General features: G+C 40.7%; 1 protein-coding gene across 5 annotated transcripts in view; it reads left to right on the forward strand.

Annotated features, from left to right (window-relative positions):
* Positions 1–5,091, forward strand: part of SNCAIP (synuclein alpha interacting protein) — a 152,662-nt gene extending 147,571 nt beyond the window's left edge. For 4 of the 5 annotated variants that reach the window (XM_072141245.1, XM_072141278.1, XM_072141254.1 and 1 more), the window contains one exon: positions 3,356–5,090. In XM_072141245.1, coding sequence (XP_071997346.1) covers positions 3,356–3,440 — 85 coding nt within the window. In that variant the 3' untranslated portion in view covers positions 3,441–5,090. Of the gene's footprint in view, positions 1–3,355 lie in introns of all 5 variants that reach the window. The other variant, XM_072141271.1, reaches the window with a different exon arrangement.
* Positions 5,092–17,919: the final 12,828 nt, after the last annotated feature.

Consider the following 17,919-nt stretch of genomic DNA (forward strand, 5'->3'; position numbering starts at 1 on the left):
GACATCTGCACAATGCTTCGGAGTCCATCTTTTCAAAATCAATTTTCCTAATATTGTCCAGGTAATGGAACTCTTAGAAAAACACATTGTTCCTGCAAACCAAAGAAAAAAGGTTACATAAGAAATTCTGCCACTGTTGACCCATGAGAAAGCTAAGCTACATGTCCTTGAACACCCACCCTCCATGCCAAGTTAAGTTTTAAGGCTGCAAATAGTAATAATCATTTTTCTGGCAGCAACTTATCTCCCTTGAGAACTGAAATGATCAGGTTTTGAAATTGAACATGTATGGACCTTTTCCCTCCAACATCATCTATGGATACAGTCAAGAGGCCCGATACGTAGGAGAGTAGTCTGATTCTACCAATACTGTTGGATTGGCATTTAGAGTAGTGTTCCCATAACATCCAAAGAGACTACAGCTCTAATGTACTCTTCACAGTTATTACTGACATTGAACAGCCATGTGATATACTCTCTATAGTATATATACATACAATCTACACTACTAGATGAGTGTGTTGGTGGTAGGACTCACCTTTGTTATTTAGGAAGTCCTCAATGATATAAATTGGTTTTCTTAAACAAAAACAAACACCTTAAAGGGGTATTCTCGTCTGGGCATTCACATTCAGTTTGATAAATCTGCCATAAATATACATTTCTTCAATTAGATGTTATTATAAAATTGTTCTTGTGTAAAGATAATTTCCGATAAATGTAGTCATATGGTCCCTTAGAAACGAGATGGCTTCCTCGGATACGGCTACCTCTGCTGGATGGATTGCACAAATAAACAAAAAGTTTTTGTATAAGAATTATCAGGGAGTTACTGCAGGTCCCACAACCGTCCTGTGGTAATGATCACTGAATCCAGGAGGTCAGACAGGACTCAATAGCGCATGTCTGGCCACTGCTGCCAGAGTGTGCGGTGGTCGTAACCGAGGAAGCCATCTCGTTTCTAAGGGAGAACATGACTACATTTATGAGAAATTATCTTCACATAGAAAATTTTTTTTTAATAACATCTAATTGAAGAAATTTTTATATATGGCAGATTAATGAAACTGAATGTGACTGCCCAGACAAGAATACCCCTTTAATTCACATATTGGACATGTATTGCCTATCCCCAGGAACCCTTCTGCCGGGCCCCCATTTCTCTTTTACTGCACAACCACATAGACGAATTAGACAGTGGCGGTCAGACATAGATTATACCCCTCTATTCATTGTTTTAGGGCCAAATGGAGACAGCCAAGTACAGCATTTGTAGGCTCTGTAAACATTGACTAAAGCTTAAGCGCTTTTTAGTTGGCATACAGAACATATCTCTTACACAACTGTACCCTGCTCATGATATGCTCATGATATGTCAATAGAGCATAGATTATCTAACATTATGCATGCAAACATAAATTAGACCTGGTTGAGTTCAGCCAAACCTTGAACAAAAGTTTGATTTGGGTAACTAAACCCATCAGTGAAACCTTTGATTGGTGCTGACTAGAGATGAGCGAGTATACTCGTCCGAGCTTGATGCTCGTTCGAGTATTAAGGTACTCGAAACTGCTCGTTGCTCGGACGAGTATTTCCCCTGCTCGAGATCGAGCATTTAATTAAAAAAACACAGTGAAGAACAATGAAGAATAGAATAAAAACAGTGAACACAGTGAACACAGGATCATTTAAGTGAAAAACACAGTGAAAAACACAGTGAAGAATAGATTACAGATGTTCGGCACATCTGCTTACTTGTCGGGAGATACGCGCGGAACGGTGCGAACAAAATAGTATGTGAAGAACAATATATATGTGTGAAGAACACATTGCAGAACACGGTGAGCAGGACAGAGACAACGAGGAGCAGCACAGAGACACCGGGGAGCAGCACAGAGACACCGGGGAGCAGCACGGAGACATGGGGCAGCGGCAGCACGAAGACATGGGGCAGCGGCAGCACGGAGACATCAGGCAGCGGCACGGAGACATCGGGGCACGGAGACATCGGGGAGCGGCGGGGAGCCGCACGGAGACATCGTTGCACGGAGACATCGGGGAGCGGCACGGAGACATCGGGGCACGGAGACAGCGGGGCACGGAGACAGCGGGGCACGGAGACAGCGGGGCACGGAGACAGCGGGGCACAGAGACAGCGGGGCACGGAGACAGCGGGGCACGGAGACAGCGGGGCACGGAGACAGCGGGGCACGGAGACAGCGTATCTCCCGACAAGTAAGCAGATGTGCCGAACATCTGCAATCTATTCTTCACTGTGTTTTTCACTTAAATGATCCTATTCTTCACTGTTCTTCACATCTGCTAACTTGTCGGGAGATAATATACGCGCGGAACAGTGAAGAATAGATTGCAGATGTTTGCATACATCTGATAACTTATCAGAAGACATTCTTTTTCAATTAATTAACACATTTTATTCCCGAACCATGGTCCCTTTGAAAAATGCTCGAGTCTCCCATTGACTTCAATGGGGCTCGTTATTCGAGACGAGCACTCGAGCATCTGGAAAAGTTTGTCTCGAATAACGAGCACTCGAGCATTTTAGTGCTCGCTCATCTCTAGTGCTGACATTATCAGAAAGCTGATGCTAAGGAAAATGCCATTGCGCTATAATGAAGGTATTTAAAGGGTTAACACACACAATAGGTTTCAGCATCAATTGTGGGTGTTACTGGCTGGGGCGAGGTCAAACAATGAACTCAAACCTCTGGCTGCAATGAACCCGCAATGTTTGGCACAATTTGGGTCCACTCAACCCCATTCATGTACCAATTAAGGGTATTAAGGGTATGTAGTTCTCTGCCTTATTTTTCTCCAATTTTGGTGTAAGAAATATTAGCACAATACATAATAATAATAATTCTTTATTTATATAGTGCACAAAGATTACGCAGCGCTGCACAGAACTTGCCAAATCAGTCCCTGTCCCCATGGGGCTCACAATCTAATCAACTTACTAGTATGTTTTTCGGGTTTTTTTGGGAGGAAACCGGATATTTTTAGAGCAGTGAAGCAACTTATTTTGAGGACTGTCATGACTTTGTATTGTTTGCGTTACCTGGCAGGCCTGGAGTGCCGGGTCGGCCAGATGGACCATCTCTTCCTGGGAATCCTTTTTGTCCCTAAGATGGTCTTCCGGGGTTTCCCCTTTCCGCCTTTAACACTGGAATGCCTTGAAATCCTGGACTACCAGGAAATCCCCTTCAGAATGCCGGATATTTTTTTAAATAAAGTTTAAAAGTTTGTAATCCATTATAGATTTATAGACATTGCCAGCTACAGTTCTCTCTGTTATTTTTATGTATATCAAAAATATATTTTTTTCTTTATTCAGGCATAATTCAATCGGGGGATCAATGAAGATTCTGTTCAGTGACATACATCCTGAGGAGCACGACATGCAAGAATTTTTCTTATAAGTCCTGCTTCTTAATTAAGATGTCCAACAAATAATCTTCAGCAGCACCAGCAATGGCCAATCTGGCCTTCCATCTAATGTGTCTTTTTTATTGTACAGACAAGGATTTTTCATGTTCTGGGATGTTCTGTAGATATTTTTCCTAATTCCATATGGACTACGCATCCTTCTGTACTGGATTGCATGGATGTCTTGGTTTCAGTCTTGGTTCCACTTTTGGGTGATAACGTAATATTTTGTTTTCATCAGCTTTCACCTTAATTACTGTATATGATATTTATTACTGACAACAGGTTCATCCCATTGTTTGTGATTTTACCAAACCACTTTTTTATCATTATGTTCCTTTTTAGGTGGGTTTTGCCAGTTTTTGTCAGTTTGAGATATGCACATGACAGGAGAAGATACTGTCCGAGTCGCAGACTTGAGCAGGAATAAGACTTGAGTTTCTTAGGTTAGAGAGTCGGTTTATACACATGGCAGTGGAAACCACGGCCATGGGCATGGACACATAGATGTAAATGGAGATGTGTTGTAAGCGCTGAAAGAACCGCTAGCCCACATCCCAATGTAACATACATGTGCCATAGGCTTTATATTGAAAGTGCTGATTAAATTTATATTTATAAAAATAGGCCAAATTATTATCAGACTTTAAAATCCCAGATGGTTTTTAGGTGCCCATGTGACCAGGAAAAGCAACCTCTTCTGCATATTAATCAAGGGAAGCAAAAACTACACCCATTTTGAGAAAGACCAAAGGTTCACCGGTCAGAATGACATGTATGTTTCCTTAGGCAGCAGAGTTCGGTTAGGTAAACCGGGGAGAGAAAACATAGACATATATTTAAAACCATAGACATGTACAGTATGACTGAGTTTTCCTATGTAGACTATTTTCGACATATCTACATGATATGTCATTAATAGATGAAAGATATGGGCTGTAACTCTTGGACCCACAATTATCTAGGGAACGGATGTCGCAGCCGTGCTTAACGGGCAATGTGCTTTTGCTTGCATGGCCAATCTCCATTCAAGACTATGGAAGTAACGAAAATGATCTCGACAATATGCTCAACGCTCCCATAGATTTGAATGGAGAATAACAGTGCAGTCACGGTACACTCTCCATTTAACCTGGCTGCAAGAAACGGCCCTCCGTTCCTGAGACAGGTGCAGGAAAACACCTTTCAGGTTATCCATTGTAAAATGATTGATGTTAACTTTCTAAAAGAATGTTTAAAAAACGACAGGCACCAACAGAGCCCAATAGATCCCATTGCAGTCCAACTGGCTGATATTTGGATGTGCAGCATTTTGTTGGCCAAAAACAGTCCTCCATTTAGACATTTTTGAACATATGTGTCATAATACACCTTCATACCTCGTTTGCACCTTCATACATCTCCACATCTCCTACCCCTTACAGATTGGAAAGAAGTTGGAAGAAGTTATAGCATTAACTGTGTCTGTACATATTCAAAAAAAAAATGATACAATTAGGCTTATATAAGGGATTCTTAGGCACAATGTTCTAGGGATAATGATAATAATCTTTATTTATATAGCCCCATCATATTACGTAGCACTTTATAAATCATAGGGGACATATAGGGGTATTCTCATCTGGGCATTCACATTCAGTTTCATTAATCTGCCATACGTAAACATTTCTTCAATTAGATGTTATTAAAAAAAATGTTCCTGTGTGAAGATAATTTCTCATAAATGTTGCCATGTTGTCCCTTAGAAACGAGATGGCTTCCTCGGATACGGCCACCTCTGCTGGAGGGATCGCACAAAGAAACAAAAGGTTATTGTATATAAAATGTCCGGTAGTTACTACATGTCACACAGCCGTCCTGTGGTAATGATTGCTGAATCCAGGTGGTCCGGCAGGACTCTATAGCGCAAGTCTGGCCACCGCTGCCAGAGTGTGACGTGGTCGTATCCGAGGAAGCTATCTGGTTTCTAAGGGACAACATGACTACATTTATGAAAAATTATCTTCACACAGGAACATTTTTTTAATTAACATCCAATTGAAGAAATGTTTACATATAGCAAATGAATTTAATTAAATGTAAATGCCCAGATGGGAATACCCCTTTAAGATCACCTGACTTACAGACGACCCCTAGTTACAAACAGCCCTCTGGATGTTGATCTTCCTATACTTCAGTCCCAGGCTACAATGATCAGCTGTAAGACTAATCAAAGGTGTCTGCAATTAAGATTCATTGTTTATCCTGCTTCTTATGACAAACCAAACATTTTAAAATCCAATTGTCACAGAGACCAAAAGAATTTTGGCTGGGGTTAAAATGATAAAATATGCAGTGCTGACTTAGATACACATTCAACTTAAGAACAAACCGACAGAACCTATCTTGTATGTAACCCGGAGATTGCCTGTATTACCTCAGTCAGTCATATGGAACAATAGGAGTGAGGGCCCTGCTCACAAGAGCTTACAGTCTATGAGGATGTGGGGGACAAAAGAGCTTACAGTCTATGAGGATGAGGGGGCGACACAAGAGCTTACAGACTATGAGGATGAGGGGGTGACACAAGAGCTTACCATCTATGAGGATGAGGGGGTAACACAAGAGCTTACCATCTATGAAGATGTGGGGGTACACAAGAGCTTACCATCTATGAAGATGTGGGGGTACACAAGAGCTTACAGTCTATAAGGATGGGGGGGATCACAAGAGCTTGCAGTCTATGAGGATGAGGGGTTGACACAAGAGCTTACAGTCTATGAGGATGTGGGGGTGACACAAGAGCTTACAGTCTATGAGGATGTGGGGGTCACAAGAGCTTACAGTCTATGAGGATGAGGGGGTGACACAAGAGCTTACAGTCTATGAGGATGTGGGGGTCACAAGAGCTTACAGACTATGAGGATTAGGGGGTGACACAAGAGCTTACCATCTATGAAGATGTGGGGGTACACAAGAGCTTACAGTCCATGAGGATAAGGGGGTGACACAAGAGCTTACAGTCTATGAGGATGAAGGGTGACACAAGAGCTTACAGTCTATGAGGGTGAGGGGGTGACACAAGAGCTTACAGTCTATGCGGATGAGGGGGTGACACAAGAGCTTACAGTCTATGAGGATGAGGGGGAACACAAGAGCTTACAGTCTATGAGGATGAGGGGGTGACACAAGAGCTTACAGTCTATGAAGGATCCAAACATTCCTGAAATCATATTCCGGACAAGTACATGATATGGAGCTTATAACAATGTATTGTTTTCTTTCTTTTCCCACAATATTTTATATGTGCTATTTAATGGGAAAAGTAACTTTGGGCGACTTTGACAGCCGTATCATTGGAAAAACCTGGACATTTCACTTTTTCTTGGATGATGTCCTAAATGCTAACAACATCGAGTCTTATCAGAGAATATCGTGTACTAAATAGTAATTTATGTCTTTCGCCCTTTAAAGTTAAAAGTAAAGAAAAATTACTGTGACAAATACAAACAATTGGACGGCACAAAAATAACATGAACATTTTCTCCGAGAGCATGAAAAGTAATTGTAATTGAAAGAAGATGCCTTAATAAATGAGCCTTTGTAGAGCCATGGCTGTTGTGTTAACCAGACCTTTAGAAAATATAATTGTCTTTGTGCAATAATCAGGCATATTACCTAATTTCCTCTATTTCCCATGATTTAATGTCAGCTGAAGACATAAGGCCAACGTAAATAACTCCAGGCTTTGGCCGACTTTCCAGTATCACAAGTTATCTCTGCGACTCACTTCCTTTAACTGTTAAGGTTACACTGATCCATTATTCTTATCCGCCTTTATGGCCATATTTGATGAATACATGTGTATGTCCTGGTGTGATATACGCCTAGGGACATCTTTATATAACACACTGGGGCACATTTACTCACCCGGACCAGTCGCGATCCCACGCCACATTGTCTGATGAGGATTCGGGTCTGCCGAGATTCACTCGGTCATGCGCCCGATATCCTGCATGTGTCGCTGCTGCGGCCAGGTCTGCCGGAGTTCACCTTCTTCTTCCCGGTGCATGTAAGTGCTTATCTTGTGACACAATTCTTTTTTTAAATTCCGCAGTTTGTCTGAATCCATCGGGTTGCTTGATGGCCACGCCCCCCGAATCTTGTCGGGGCGCTGTTGCGCCACAATCAGATTGCGTACGCCAAAACCCAGGGAAATTCAGTGGACAACGTCGCGAATTGGAAATATTTGGGAAAACCAGAAGCCACACATGACTCTTGGCGACCCTGCACCTGCCCTTTCCCAGAAACAGCTCAAAAAGCCACTAAATAGCATTAAGCAACCAATAGAATTAATCTAGAATTCAATAGGAGCAGCAGGATCAAAAAAGAAAACGTAACTTTTAATATAAATCAGTAAAATATCACACGCCAAGAAAATACTGCATAGACAAGACTTTACACATTAAATGTCACTGCTGTGACCCCTTCACACTACATACAACCAAAGTCAAAAAAGATGGGTCTTACCACTAAATGATGAAAAAGGGAAGAGTCCAGGGAGAGGGAACACTCACGTATAGACCATGCACTGGTATCATCCAAAGTCTGTCCCTAACACCTCTCTTGTAGATATGACTCCTGTACTAACAAGGAAGGTACCCACAATAAGTCCCTAGCTGCAAAAAGAGACCCACACAATCCCACAGGGGTTTCTAGTGTATATAACACCATTACCAGGGGATAGGAAGGAGGTGAAACATGGATGGGCCTATGGGGGACTGTGGCAGTGCCACACACATTCTCTAATGAAAATCTCATGCAGCAACGCAGTCCCAGCTGTTAACCATTGCATATGCTATTCTGCACTAGTGACACCAGGAAGGACAGATTTACACGGGCCAAGAATCACCTATAGTATGGAAAAGTGCCTGTCATCAAAAAGTTGTGGACCTCTTCCATATTTGATGTATGCATGCTAAAGTCTGTACTCATTTGTTTGTCTCTGACAGAAATCTGTCTCAATTTGCACTGAAAAACTATATCACCTTCCAGCAAATTGAAGGGAACCCACATATCTCCAGAACATCAGAAGCAGTACCTTGTAGTTTTATTAAATAATGTTCCACTGCTGAATTGAGGCCTAGAATTGCTACCACTATTCCTATAAAAATAACTTTCATTCATCCTTTCATTATCCTCTTCGGCTGAGCTTGACACAGGCTCTGCGCCACCCTCCTTAACAGGCACATTGCACATACTCCGATTGAGTGCATCACAGGAGCAAGGAAGAGCTAGTTGGTCATATGCTTATCAACTATGTGAACATGCATGTTGAGACATGGCGGGCTAGCTCTCTCTGACTCCTCAGGTGGGGCATGTGCTTGTGAATATAGACAGTTCCATCGGGGGAAGCGCTAGGCCAGTGTCAAGCTCCTGTGTGCACTGTGCATGTGATGGAACTTGGCCGAAGAGCATGATGACATTGGGGGATGAGAGGCTGGCTCAGGAGTGAAAGTAACTGAGAGAAGTCGGACAACTTGACTGTATGCCAGAGCTAGCCCACCTCCTTGACTTTATCTTCAGAAGGCAAAAAGGATGAATACAAGTTATTTTTACAGCAATGGTGTCAGCAATGATAGAAGACAGCAATGGAACGTTATTATGTACCTCCACTACAGGTACTGCTGTGGGTTTTTGGGTGAGATATGTGGTGACAGGTTCCCTTTAAGTCACTCTTAAGACTAGTATGACAAAAGGATTTACAGGATACGGGCAAATGTGCCACACTTGTGGAATCTATTTCTGGTGTGAACTTAACCTAGCTAATGGAGGTATGAAGACTATTTTAATCTACACCAAATGTATCCATTCAGCATCAGCCACTGGTATTGAATAAATCATGGCAACCAATCATAGTGACACTTATATGACTTAAATTGCATGGTGGTTTGCATTAATTGAAAGATTGAAAGAGAAGAGAAATAGCATACTCAGAAAGTCGTAAAGCAGCAGTATATTGATGCAAAATTACAGACCAAAAATGGATATGATGGACAAATTCCCCCGTGATGTGCTGAAAACCAGTTTTGAAAGTTACATTTTAACTCATATCCCAACTGCACCACATAAATTTCCATAATATTCCATTTGTGTTAGGTCCTCAGAGGCCGGACTCCATGAGTCAGGAAACAATGTGATTGACAGATGCAGACACATGTTACTTGGGATATTGTATCTGTTTAAGAAATATTAAACGTTTTTGTTTTGTGATCTTTAACATTAAGGGTTATATTAATGCAGGTAATAGATCAATCTTGGTAAATGCTAAATATTGTTGAGTGGGTGACCTTTACTTTGAAACATCCGGTAGGAAGTGTGGCCGGTGGCCCCTGTTGTCACTTGGACTATATTTTAAACATCTAAGAATCCATGGAGCAGATAATACTTATTTTGCGTCATGTCAGCTCTGGGACTCCATCCTGTGGCAAACTTGCCAGCTTTCCAATGACAATGCCCAAACATTGTGTGCATAGAATTTTCTACGGGATCAATAAAGTTGTATCGTAAATTTTGTTTAAAGTTCTATGTGTTCTACAACCACAGAAGCAAAACCCAACTAATTATCTGTACCCCTATTCACACCGACCATGTTTACTTTTGAGGGGGTTTTTTTTACATTTTCTGCATCTTTTTGGAGTTTTTACTTCTAATAGTGTTACCTGTGTAGAATCTCTTCCGTTTGCCATGTAGCGCTATAACAATGGGATACATGAGATATGGAGATAGTTTGTGAGAAGTTGGTGTTTGTGACTGTGTGAGATTACCAGATATTTATGCAGCTGCATGGGATGAGCCCAGCAGAGATCTTGTACTGTAAATCTACAGTGTAATTGTTTATTGTCCTATTTGCATAGTTTTTTGTACATTGACACAGAGGGTGTTGATTTTCTGAGCCTTTAACACTTTATAAAATGGAAATCAATCTTTGAAAACCTGTTCATCACGTAGACTGTTAACTATAACTAGACGATGAGGAGGTTTCTTTTTTACAGTGGCTGTTTCTTAAATCTTAGGGGAGCACTCAGTCTTGTTTTAAGAAATATTTTATCTAAAACTGAGCACTTTTTTCTATTCAACTTGGATTGGACTTTGTGGATTTAATTGTACATTTTGACTGCAAATAACAATAAAATTAACCTGAAACACTATTTAAATTACTAAGTGTTCATTTATTTTATAATTTCTATATCATCCCTCGAGTCTTCCAAACCCTTTCTACTCACAACCAGAGATTCTCACTTTATTGTCAGAAATGTTTCATTACTAATAAAAAACCTGGGAGGGAGAGGGAGTGAAGTCAATATCTGGACTTCTATAATATAGACTCCTAAACTTTAGGAGACTTTAAATAGTAACTGTCATTTGAGATCACAAACTTTGTTTGTAAAGAAACAGGCTGCAAAATGCCTCTTAGTAACAGTGTTAGCTCACTGTTGTCGAGGCTGATCCATCTACTAGATTGAAGATGGGACTCACTGACCTCAGTAGTATAAACAAACACCAAGGAGAGTAACATTTTCTGCTCTCTCCCTGGCTGTAGTACACTATAAGTACTATAAGTATTATTTTCAAACATCAATCAGCTAATCCTCACCGCCCAGAGCTGTGTAAACAAACCCTGGGAGATTTGATGTAAGCTCATAGTCAAGTCAACTTCCATAGACACATAAAGGTTGAAATATGGATCTCTGCAAGAGGTAGCTCTTAAACCCTGATGTTTTACAAACTAATCAGAATATTAGAACATGTTCACAACACTACCTCTCCCAAGCACACAAAATTAAAAATGATCTCAAATTGCAGTTACAATTTAAGTCCAACAGTTTACACACACCCAGGCTAAAGACAATGGTGGATGTAAGGTAAAATTTCTGTCTTCAAAATGTCTCATTATTGTGGCATGTTATTATTTGAGCCAAATTTGCGACTTTTTGTTGGAGTCAATTAAGCCACTCCTGTTTTCACCTAGATAACTTACTCCATATTTATAAGGTGTATCATGATTTAGCAGACAGATTTGTGAAAACCCTTTAAAAACCCTTAAAGAAAGGAGCAATATGCCTACCTTATGATAAATCTGCCCCAATGAAACTGCACGTAAATAATAATCTTTATTTATATAGGGCTATTACATTCCGTAGCGCTTTACAAATCATAGGGGACATATACAAATATAATATTACATTACAGAGTACAAACTGTCATATGGACCAATAGGAGTGATGGCCCTGCTCTCAAGAGCTTACAGACTATGAGGATGAGGGGGTGACACAAGAGGTAAAAGAGATTGTATAATGGTCCAGACATTCTTTATTAGGGAACACTATAGAATAATTTAATAAATAAAAATTCAGCCGACATCTTATTTACAAGGACCAAGTTGAAAGTGACTGCAGAGAAGCCTGGAGCTTGGTATGTATCCGTTGTCTGATAACAGACAGGAGATAGGACATAGGATGGATTAGTAAAGGGATATTACATGCAGTTAGTGAGTGTGATAGGCTTACCTAAAAAGATGGGTTTTAAGAGTTTGAAACTTTGGAGTTTGGGTATTAGTCTAATAGTCTGAGTAAGGGCATTCCAGAGAATTGGTGCAACTTGGGAGAAATCCTGGAGATGCGAGTGGGAGGTTCGAAATTGAGGTAGAGATTAATCACTGGCAGATCGAAGAGCACGGGAAGGGCGATAGACTGAGATGAGAGAAGAGAGATAGGGAGGTGCAGCATTATTCAGAGCTTTGTGTATTAGGGTTATTATTTTAAAGTGAATACGGAAGGAGACAGGCAGCCAGTGCAGTGATCTGAAAGACAGTCTAAAAGACAAGCCTGGCTGCTGCATTAAGAATAGATTGAAGAGGAGAGAGTTTAGTGAGTGGAAGACCAGTTGGTAGAGAGTTACAGTAGTCTAGTCGAGAGTGAATCAGCGCAACAATTAGCATTTTCGAAGTTATAATTGTCAGAAACGGTCTGACTGGAGATGTTTCTGAGATGCATGCGATAAGAGCAAGCAAGAAATAAAGGAAATCTACCACCAAAATCAAGCTTGATGAACAAGGGGCACTTACTCATAGATCCACACACTGTGACTGTGGTAATCTTCTTATATTTGTTATATTACAATGGCCTCCTACCTTGTAAAACTTATAAAATCATGCTAAAATTTCAGAAGGGCTCTTGGGTGGCGTTACCGGAATCCGTCCATGCTCTGGCTTCACAGGTGCAGGAGTGTATTTCCCCAGCTCCCTCGGCACTTCCACACTCCCTATGCCTGATGTAATCTTAAACAGTGGGAGGGAGAAGTGCTACTGCCCAGTGTAACAGCCTGTGAAGCTACAGAATGGAGGTTCTTTTAACGCCCCTCCATAGCCCTTTTGGATCCTTAGCATAATTATAAAAGTTGATGCTAAAAGGAAGAAGACCATGGATAACAATCGTGAATGTAGGAGTAAATGTCCCTGTGCAATTTTGATTGTAGATTTCCATTAAGTAAATCTTCATTAATTACAACATATCTAGGACTTTATACAGAAGTGTTGTTCTTTACATGATTAATATAATTAACCTAGAAACCTTTTAGCTATAACATTTAGTTATTAGTTTAGCTGAGTTCCATGAGTAACCAATCTATTCATTTCCACTTGTATAGGAAACTCTCAGTGCACTTTGTTCATCACCAGAGTGGCCACTAGATGGCAGTGTTACATGTTCCAATCCATAGAGAAACAATCTGCAGCACAACACAAGATCCAAGTACGATGCCTTTTATTCACCAATCGCAACATTTCAATTTTTTTACATGTGTCAAAACATAGCGTTTGGGTGAATAAAAGGTATCATCAAAATCCGGTGCCAATTACTCCATTAATAATTATTTCTAGTAGAAGGAAATCCTTAAAGATTTAAAAAATGTTATGCCAGCAAAGGTATAATTTGAAGAAATTGGGCCAAAATGTAAAACAAGCATTAAGTCCCTCAACAATACTAATCTCTTTGATGGAGAAGAGACACTTTATGGGCCCCCTAAGACTTCTTGGCCTGGGTGCAGCACCCTCTGCATCTCCTCAAGATAAAATCCTGGCAGCCACATAAAAACCTGCTGATATACGTTCAGATTATCTTATTGTAATAGAAGCCCCTGAGCCCCTTTATTACTCATTCTTCGGCCCAACTACTGAGTTCTTTTCAGTGTAGAACAGAAATCTCGGATCACGACCGCTATGTGCTTGAAGGTGACTGGTAGTGATGAGCGGACCCAGGGGGATTGGGGTCCAGGGGGTTCAGCCGAAAGTAGACCAAAAGTCCAGGTTCATATACCTGCTTACAACTATCATGGGTGTTAACCCTTTAAATGCCGCCAGCAGAACCACCGGTAGCTTTTTAATTGGGTCGGCTCATTAACACCTGTGCACCCAGGCCTGTGGGTCACCATACATTCCCTCTCATGTCGGGTTCAGTACCTCCAAATTTTATGATAATAGACAACCATTATGGTTTGAAGATGTAAGATGGCATTGTTCTTTCCTAAGTTGTACAAATTTCCTTATCCTCATGTACTTTTGATTTATTAAGTTTATTGAAACATCTTGGGGTCCTGTGGCCGCTTTTCTGAAGGGTTTTCCAAATTTTCGGGGATCGTGCCGCCGGGACAGGGATTTAGAAGGGCATTGTTTCGCACAAGATTGTATTATGGCGCAATCGCGCCGGCTCTCATGCGACACTAATCGGTGGCGGCCATCAGACGATCCGAGAGATTCGGACAAACCACATGCAAGAAATCGGGTCCACGATCTCAGTGAATCGTGCCAGAGTGCGTAATCGTCGGACACTCGGGAACTCCTGTGGCCGGGTAAGTAAATGTGCCCCCTTGTGTTTATTTACATCTATTTCAAGTTTAGTGTCTCTATTTGTGTTCAAAAAAATCTAAATATTAGTATGTGAATTCTATGTTTTGTCCATTGTAATGACATAATAAAAAATTTTAAGAAGTTTTAAAATGAAAGAGGTTTCATCATAATTTCAGATGTTGGGGGGATCCAGGAAATATGCAAGACAGTACCTCTTGTAAGGCAGCCCCTTCAACATCAAGCATGAAGAAACCAAAGAACATGATGCAGGATTAAAGCCAAGAAAGTATATCTATTTCAAAAGGAACAAAACTGTAGACAGTGTTTCAATGTCTTTGCATCTCATCAGTACATTACAGGTTTTTTACTGGGATCAGGGAGTTAGAATTCTCTGCTCTATTCTATAAAGATAGATTGGACTGGTGTATTATCTAGAGATTCCAGAATTCTCACAATATAGCAATAATCTTAGATTATTACCCAGCTAGATTCTTCAAACTCAGGATATGAATGTACCAAACTTATCTTTACCCTCTCCTGTAAATGAGGACTAATTATATAAGTATGTACTGCTGATAAAAGCTATCACATGGCTCTGTAATTTGTTATTTTTGTTATTTTTATGTCTTATTTGTACTAATATTATTATTCAGTTTAACGTCCGGATCATCAATAAAAAAGTAGGTATGAAAAACAAGAAAAAATCCTAGTTCTTCACTTGCTTTCTGCTTTGGATTTCCTGGATAATTTTCACTACTTACTTGTTAATGCCACCTACTGGCCAAGTCTTGAGATTTTTTATTTCTTTTTGTACAGCTTTACGTTTTGAATCAAGTTTTTTATTCATTTTATCCAGGGTTTGGTTAATATACTGCATTCTGTAAAAATTGCATCCGAATTTGGGCCAGAAAGCCAGAAATATATATATATAGAGAGAGAGGGGGGAGGGGGAGAGAGAGTTTATACAATAAATTAACTTTTATAAATAAACATGCATTAAACAAATAAAATTTAAATAAATAAAACTATCCTTTACAATACAAAACAAAAGGCTTGAATTTCCTTAACCCCTACGCGCACTTGGACGTAATAGTATTCCCTGCAGGAAGATACTTCCTGCAAGGTTGTATTATAAACAGATCCGGCACCAGAAGCAGCAGGTGTCAGCTGTGTATTACAGCTGACACCGCGCTCTGACACTCGCTATCAGAGCCGGCCTTACATGCCGCAGTCAAGCGTCTATAGGGTTAAACAGCCGAGATAGTTATAGTCATGTTCCTCAGTTGTTACTGCAGGAACCCGGCAGTATGTGAAAATCTCTGAGTACGGGTGATCACCATGACGTAACTGTACGTCATGGTGCGGAATCTACCCGCACTATATGACAAACAGATGGCCCATAAGTTAAACTGCACACTTTTGATTCAATGCACATTATCATAACATATATCTCCTGTAATTATAGTCGCTGTAACACCTCCCTAGCTAACTACCTACCTGATCAACAACTGACGCATCTGCTAACTAGAAGCACATGTTTCACCAGACAAGCCGGCTTCATCAGGGAAAAGGGCAATACTGTACTCTTCAATTATTACAGGGAGTACAGTATAAGAATCCAACAACAGGGAAGCAGCACTCCAAATTGAAAAGTGATATTTATTTCAACGTTTCAGCTATCTCTATGTAGCCATTTATGAGATAGCTGAAACGTTGTATCTTTTCCACTGGTGAAATAAATATCACTTTTCAATTTGGAGTGCTGCTTCCCTGTTGTTGGATTCTTGAACGAAAGGGGTTTTTTGAGCCAGATTCCCTGAAGCTTGCACCCACACGTATCTTAATCCAGATTATCACTGTGCCACTCCTTCTTCTGTTACTTTGGGCCAGGGAGTACAGTATACTGTATATTAATCATTAATAAGTCATTATGGGGGCACAGTATACATTTATTCATTACAGGGAGCACCATAAAAATAAATTTGTTACAGTGGATACAGTATATATTTTATTACAAAGGGTATTGTATTATTTCATAAGGGGCACTGTGTATATTAATTCAAAAAATGCAAAAAATGTATGGGGGGGTACTGCATATCTGTAAATTAGGGAGGCTCTTCATATATATAAAAAATAATTTGGGATAATATATGTATGTAACATCCCCACTGGGGCCTAGCGGTTCATTGGGTGACTGTAGACAGCCGGGGCTCAGAATACCGGAGTGGCTGGCTTAAACGGCCTTGGGCGCTGATGGAATAAATTCTCTCTTGGGCAACCCCTGAGGTGTTTATGGGGATGACTGGGTGATGAAGGATGGGGAGCCCGTGATCGTGAACAGTCTGATCCAGAGATTATCCAGCACGTTATGCAAATCAACTCAAGTTCTTTATTTGAACAACAACAGCCTAAAGTCAGCAGCAGTTTCAGCAGAGCTGGAAAGCCTCCCTAGGCAACTTCTAATAGAGGGCGCTATTCGCGACAACTACCCACCATATGCATCGGCATGGTTGTTGCATAGCCCCGTTGTAATTGACCAAGCTTCCCACGGCTCAACTATGGACTGGATGGCCAAATAGGTTGGGGCTGGCTAGTAGTACACAGCCTCCAGAAGGTCCACGCATGCTACAACCTGCAGGTGCGAAAAATAAAGTGCACTTTGGGGGAAGTGCTAGGGCTATATGCATTGTAGGGGAGACAAACCGCCCATTGACCTGGCTATTGGAACTGGTTGGTGTCAGACTAAGTACATTACATAGAGTACAATACGGTTGGTAGCTATTGCCCTTAAACCAACTGTTTTCTGAGCTAAGGCATTTTGTCATGTCCTGTAATCCACTCCTTGCACTAAGGCCTGAAATTTGTCAAGGACACATAATCATAGACATATGAGATATAGTATACCTGCCATCTTGCATTCTTACCCTTCGGTATGAAGTCTAGGTGTCACTGCTTAGACACCCCCATTCCCCTAAAGACCTATGGTTTACAGAGGCCACACAAGTACGAAACTTTGGTTTGAGGCGCAAGCCTGCGGTCAGGATTTGACCAAAGTACAAATATAGACAGTCTGATGCTGTCTTTTCCACTCTACTGCAAAACCTATCAAAGGGTTAATGCATTCTAATATATATCTAGTAATTGTTACTATATTTATGCAAACATCTCATTGGCATAGAAGACAAAACGGGTACATAACTTGAATAACATTACATAATGTTACATAATATGGCTATTTTTAGTAGCAGTAATAGCAATGTCCATTTACTGAAGAAGAAATATGTAGAGCATCAATAAGGAGTGTCCATTTCACCTAAAAGGTAATGCATAATATTGATGGCAATCAGTTCTTTTTCCTAGAAGAAGAAGAATGACTTTAAGTGAAACAGAAGCTCTCACAGCTTGGAAATCATCCGATGGCAGGATTAACTCAACAGGAACGTCAGGAACACTGGTGAGCTCTGGCACTTCTGATATGGGACACCCAGAAGCTGGAGCTGCAACTGACCAACAGAAATGACCATTGCTGACAGAGGAGTGTTATTCCCGGACTGACCTGCAGCTGTTGGGGGCGCTATTGAGCTTGT

This window comes from Engystomops pustulosus, chromosome 1, assembly GCF_040894005.1.
Source record: "Engystomops pustulosus chromosome 1, aEngPut4.maternal, whole genome shotgun sequence".
NCBI classification, from domain to species: Eukaryota; Metazoa; Chordata; class Amphibia; order Anura; family Leptodactylidae; genus Engystomops; species Engystomops pustulosus.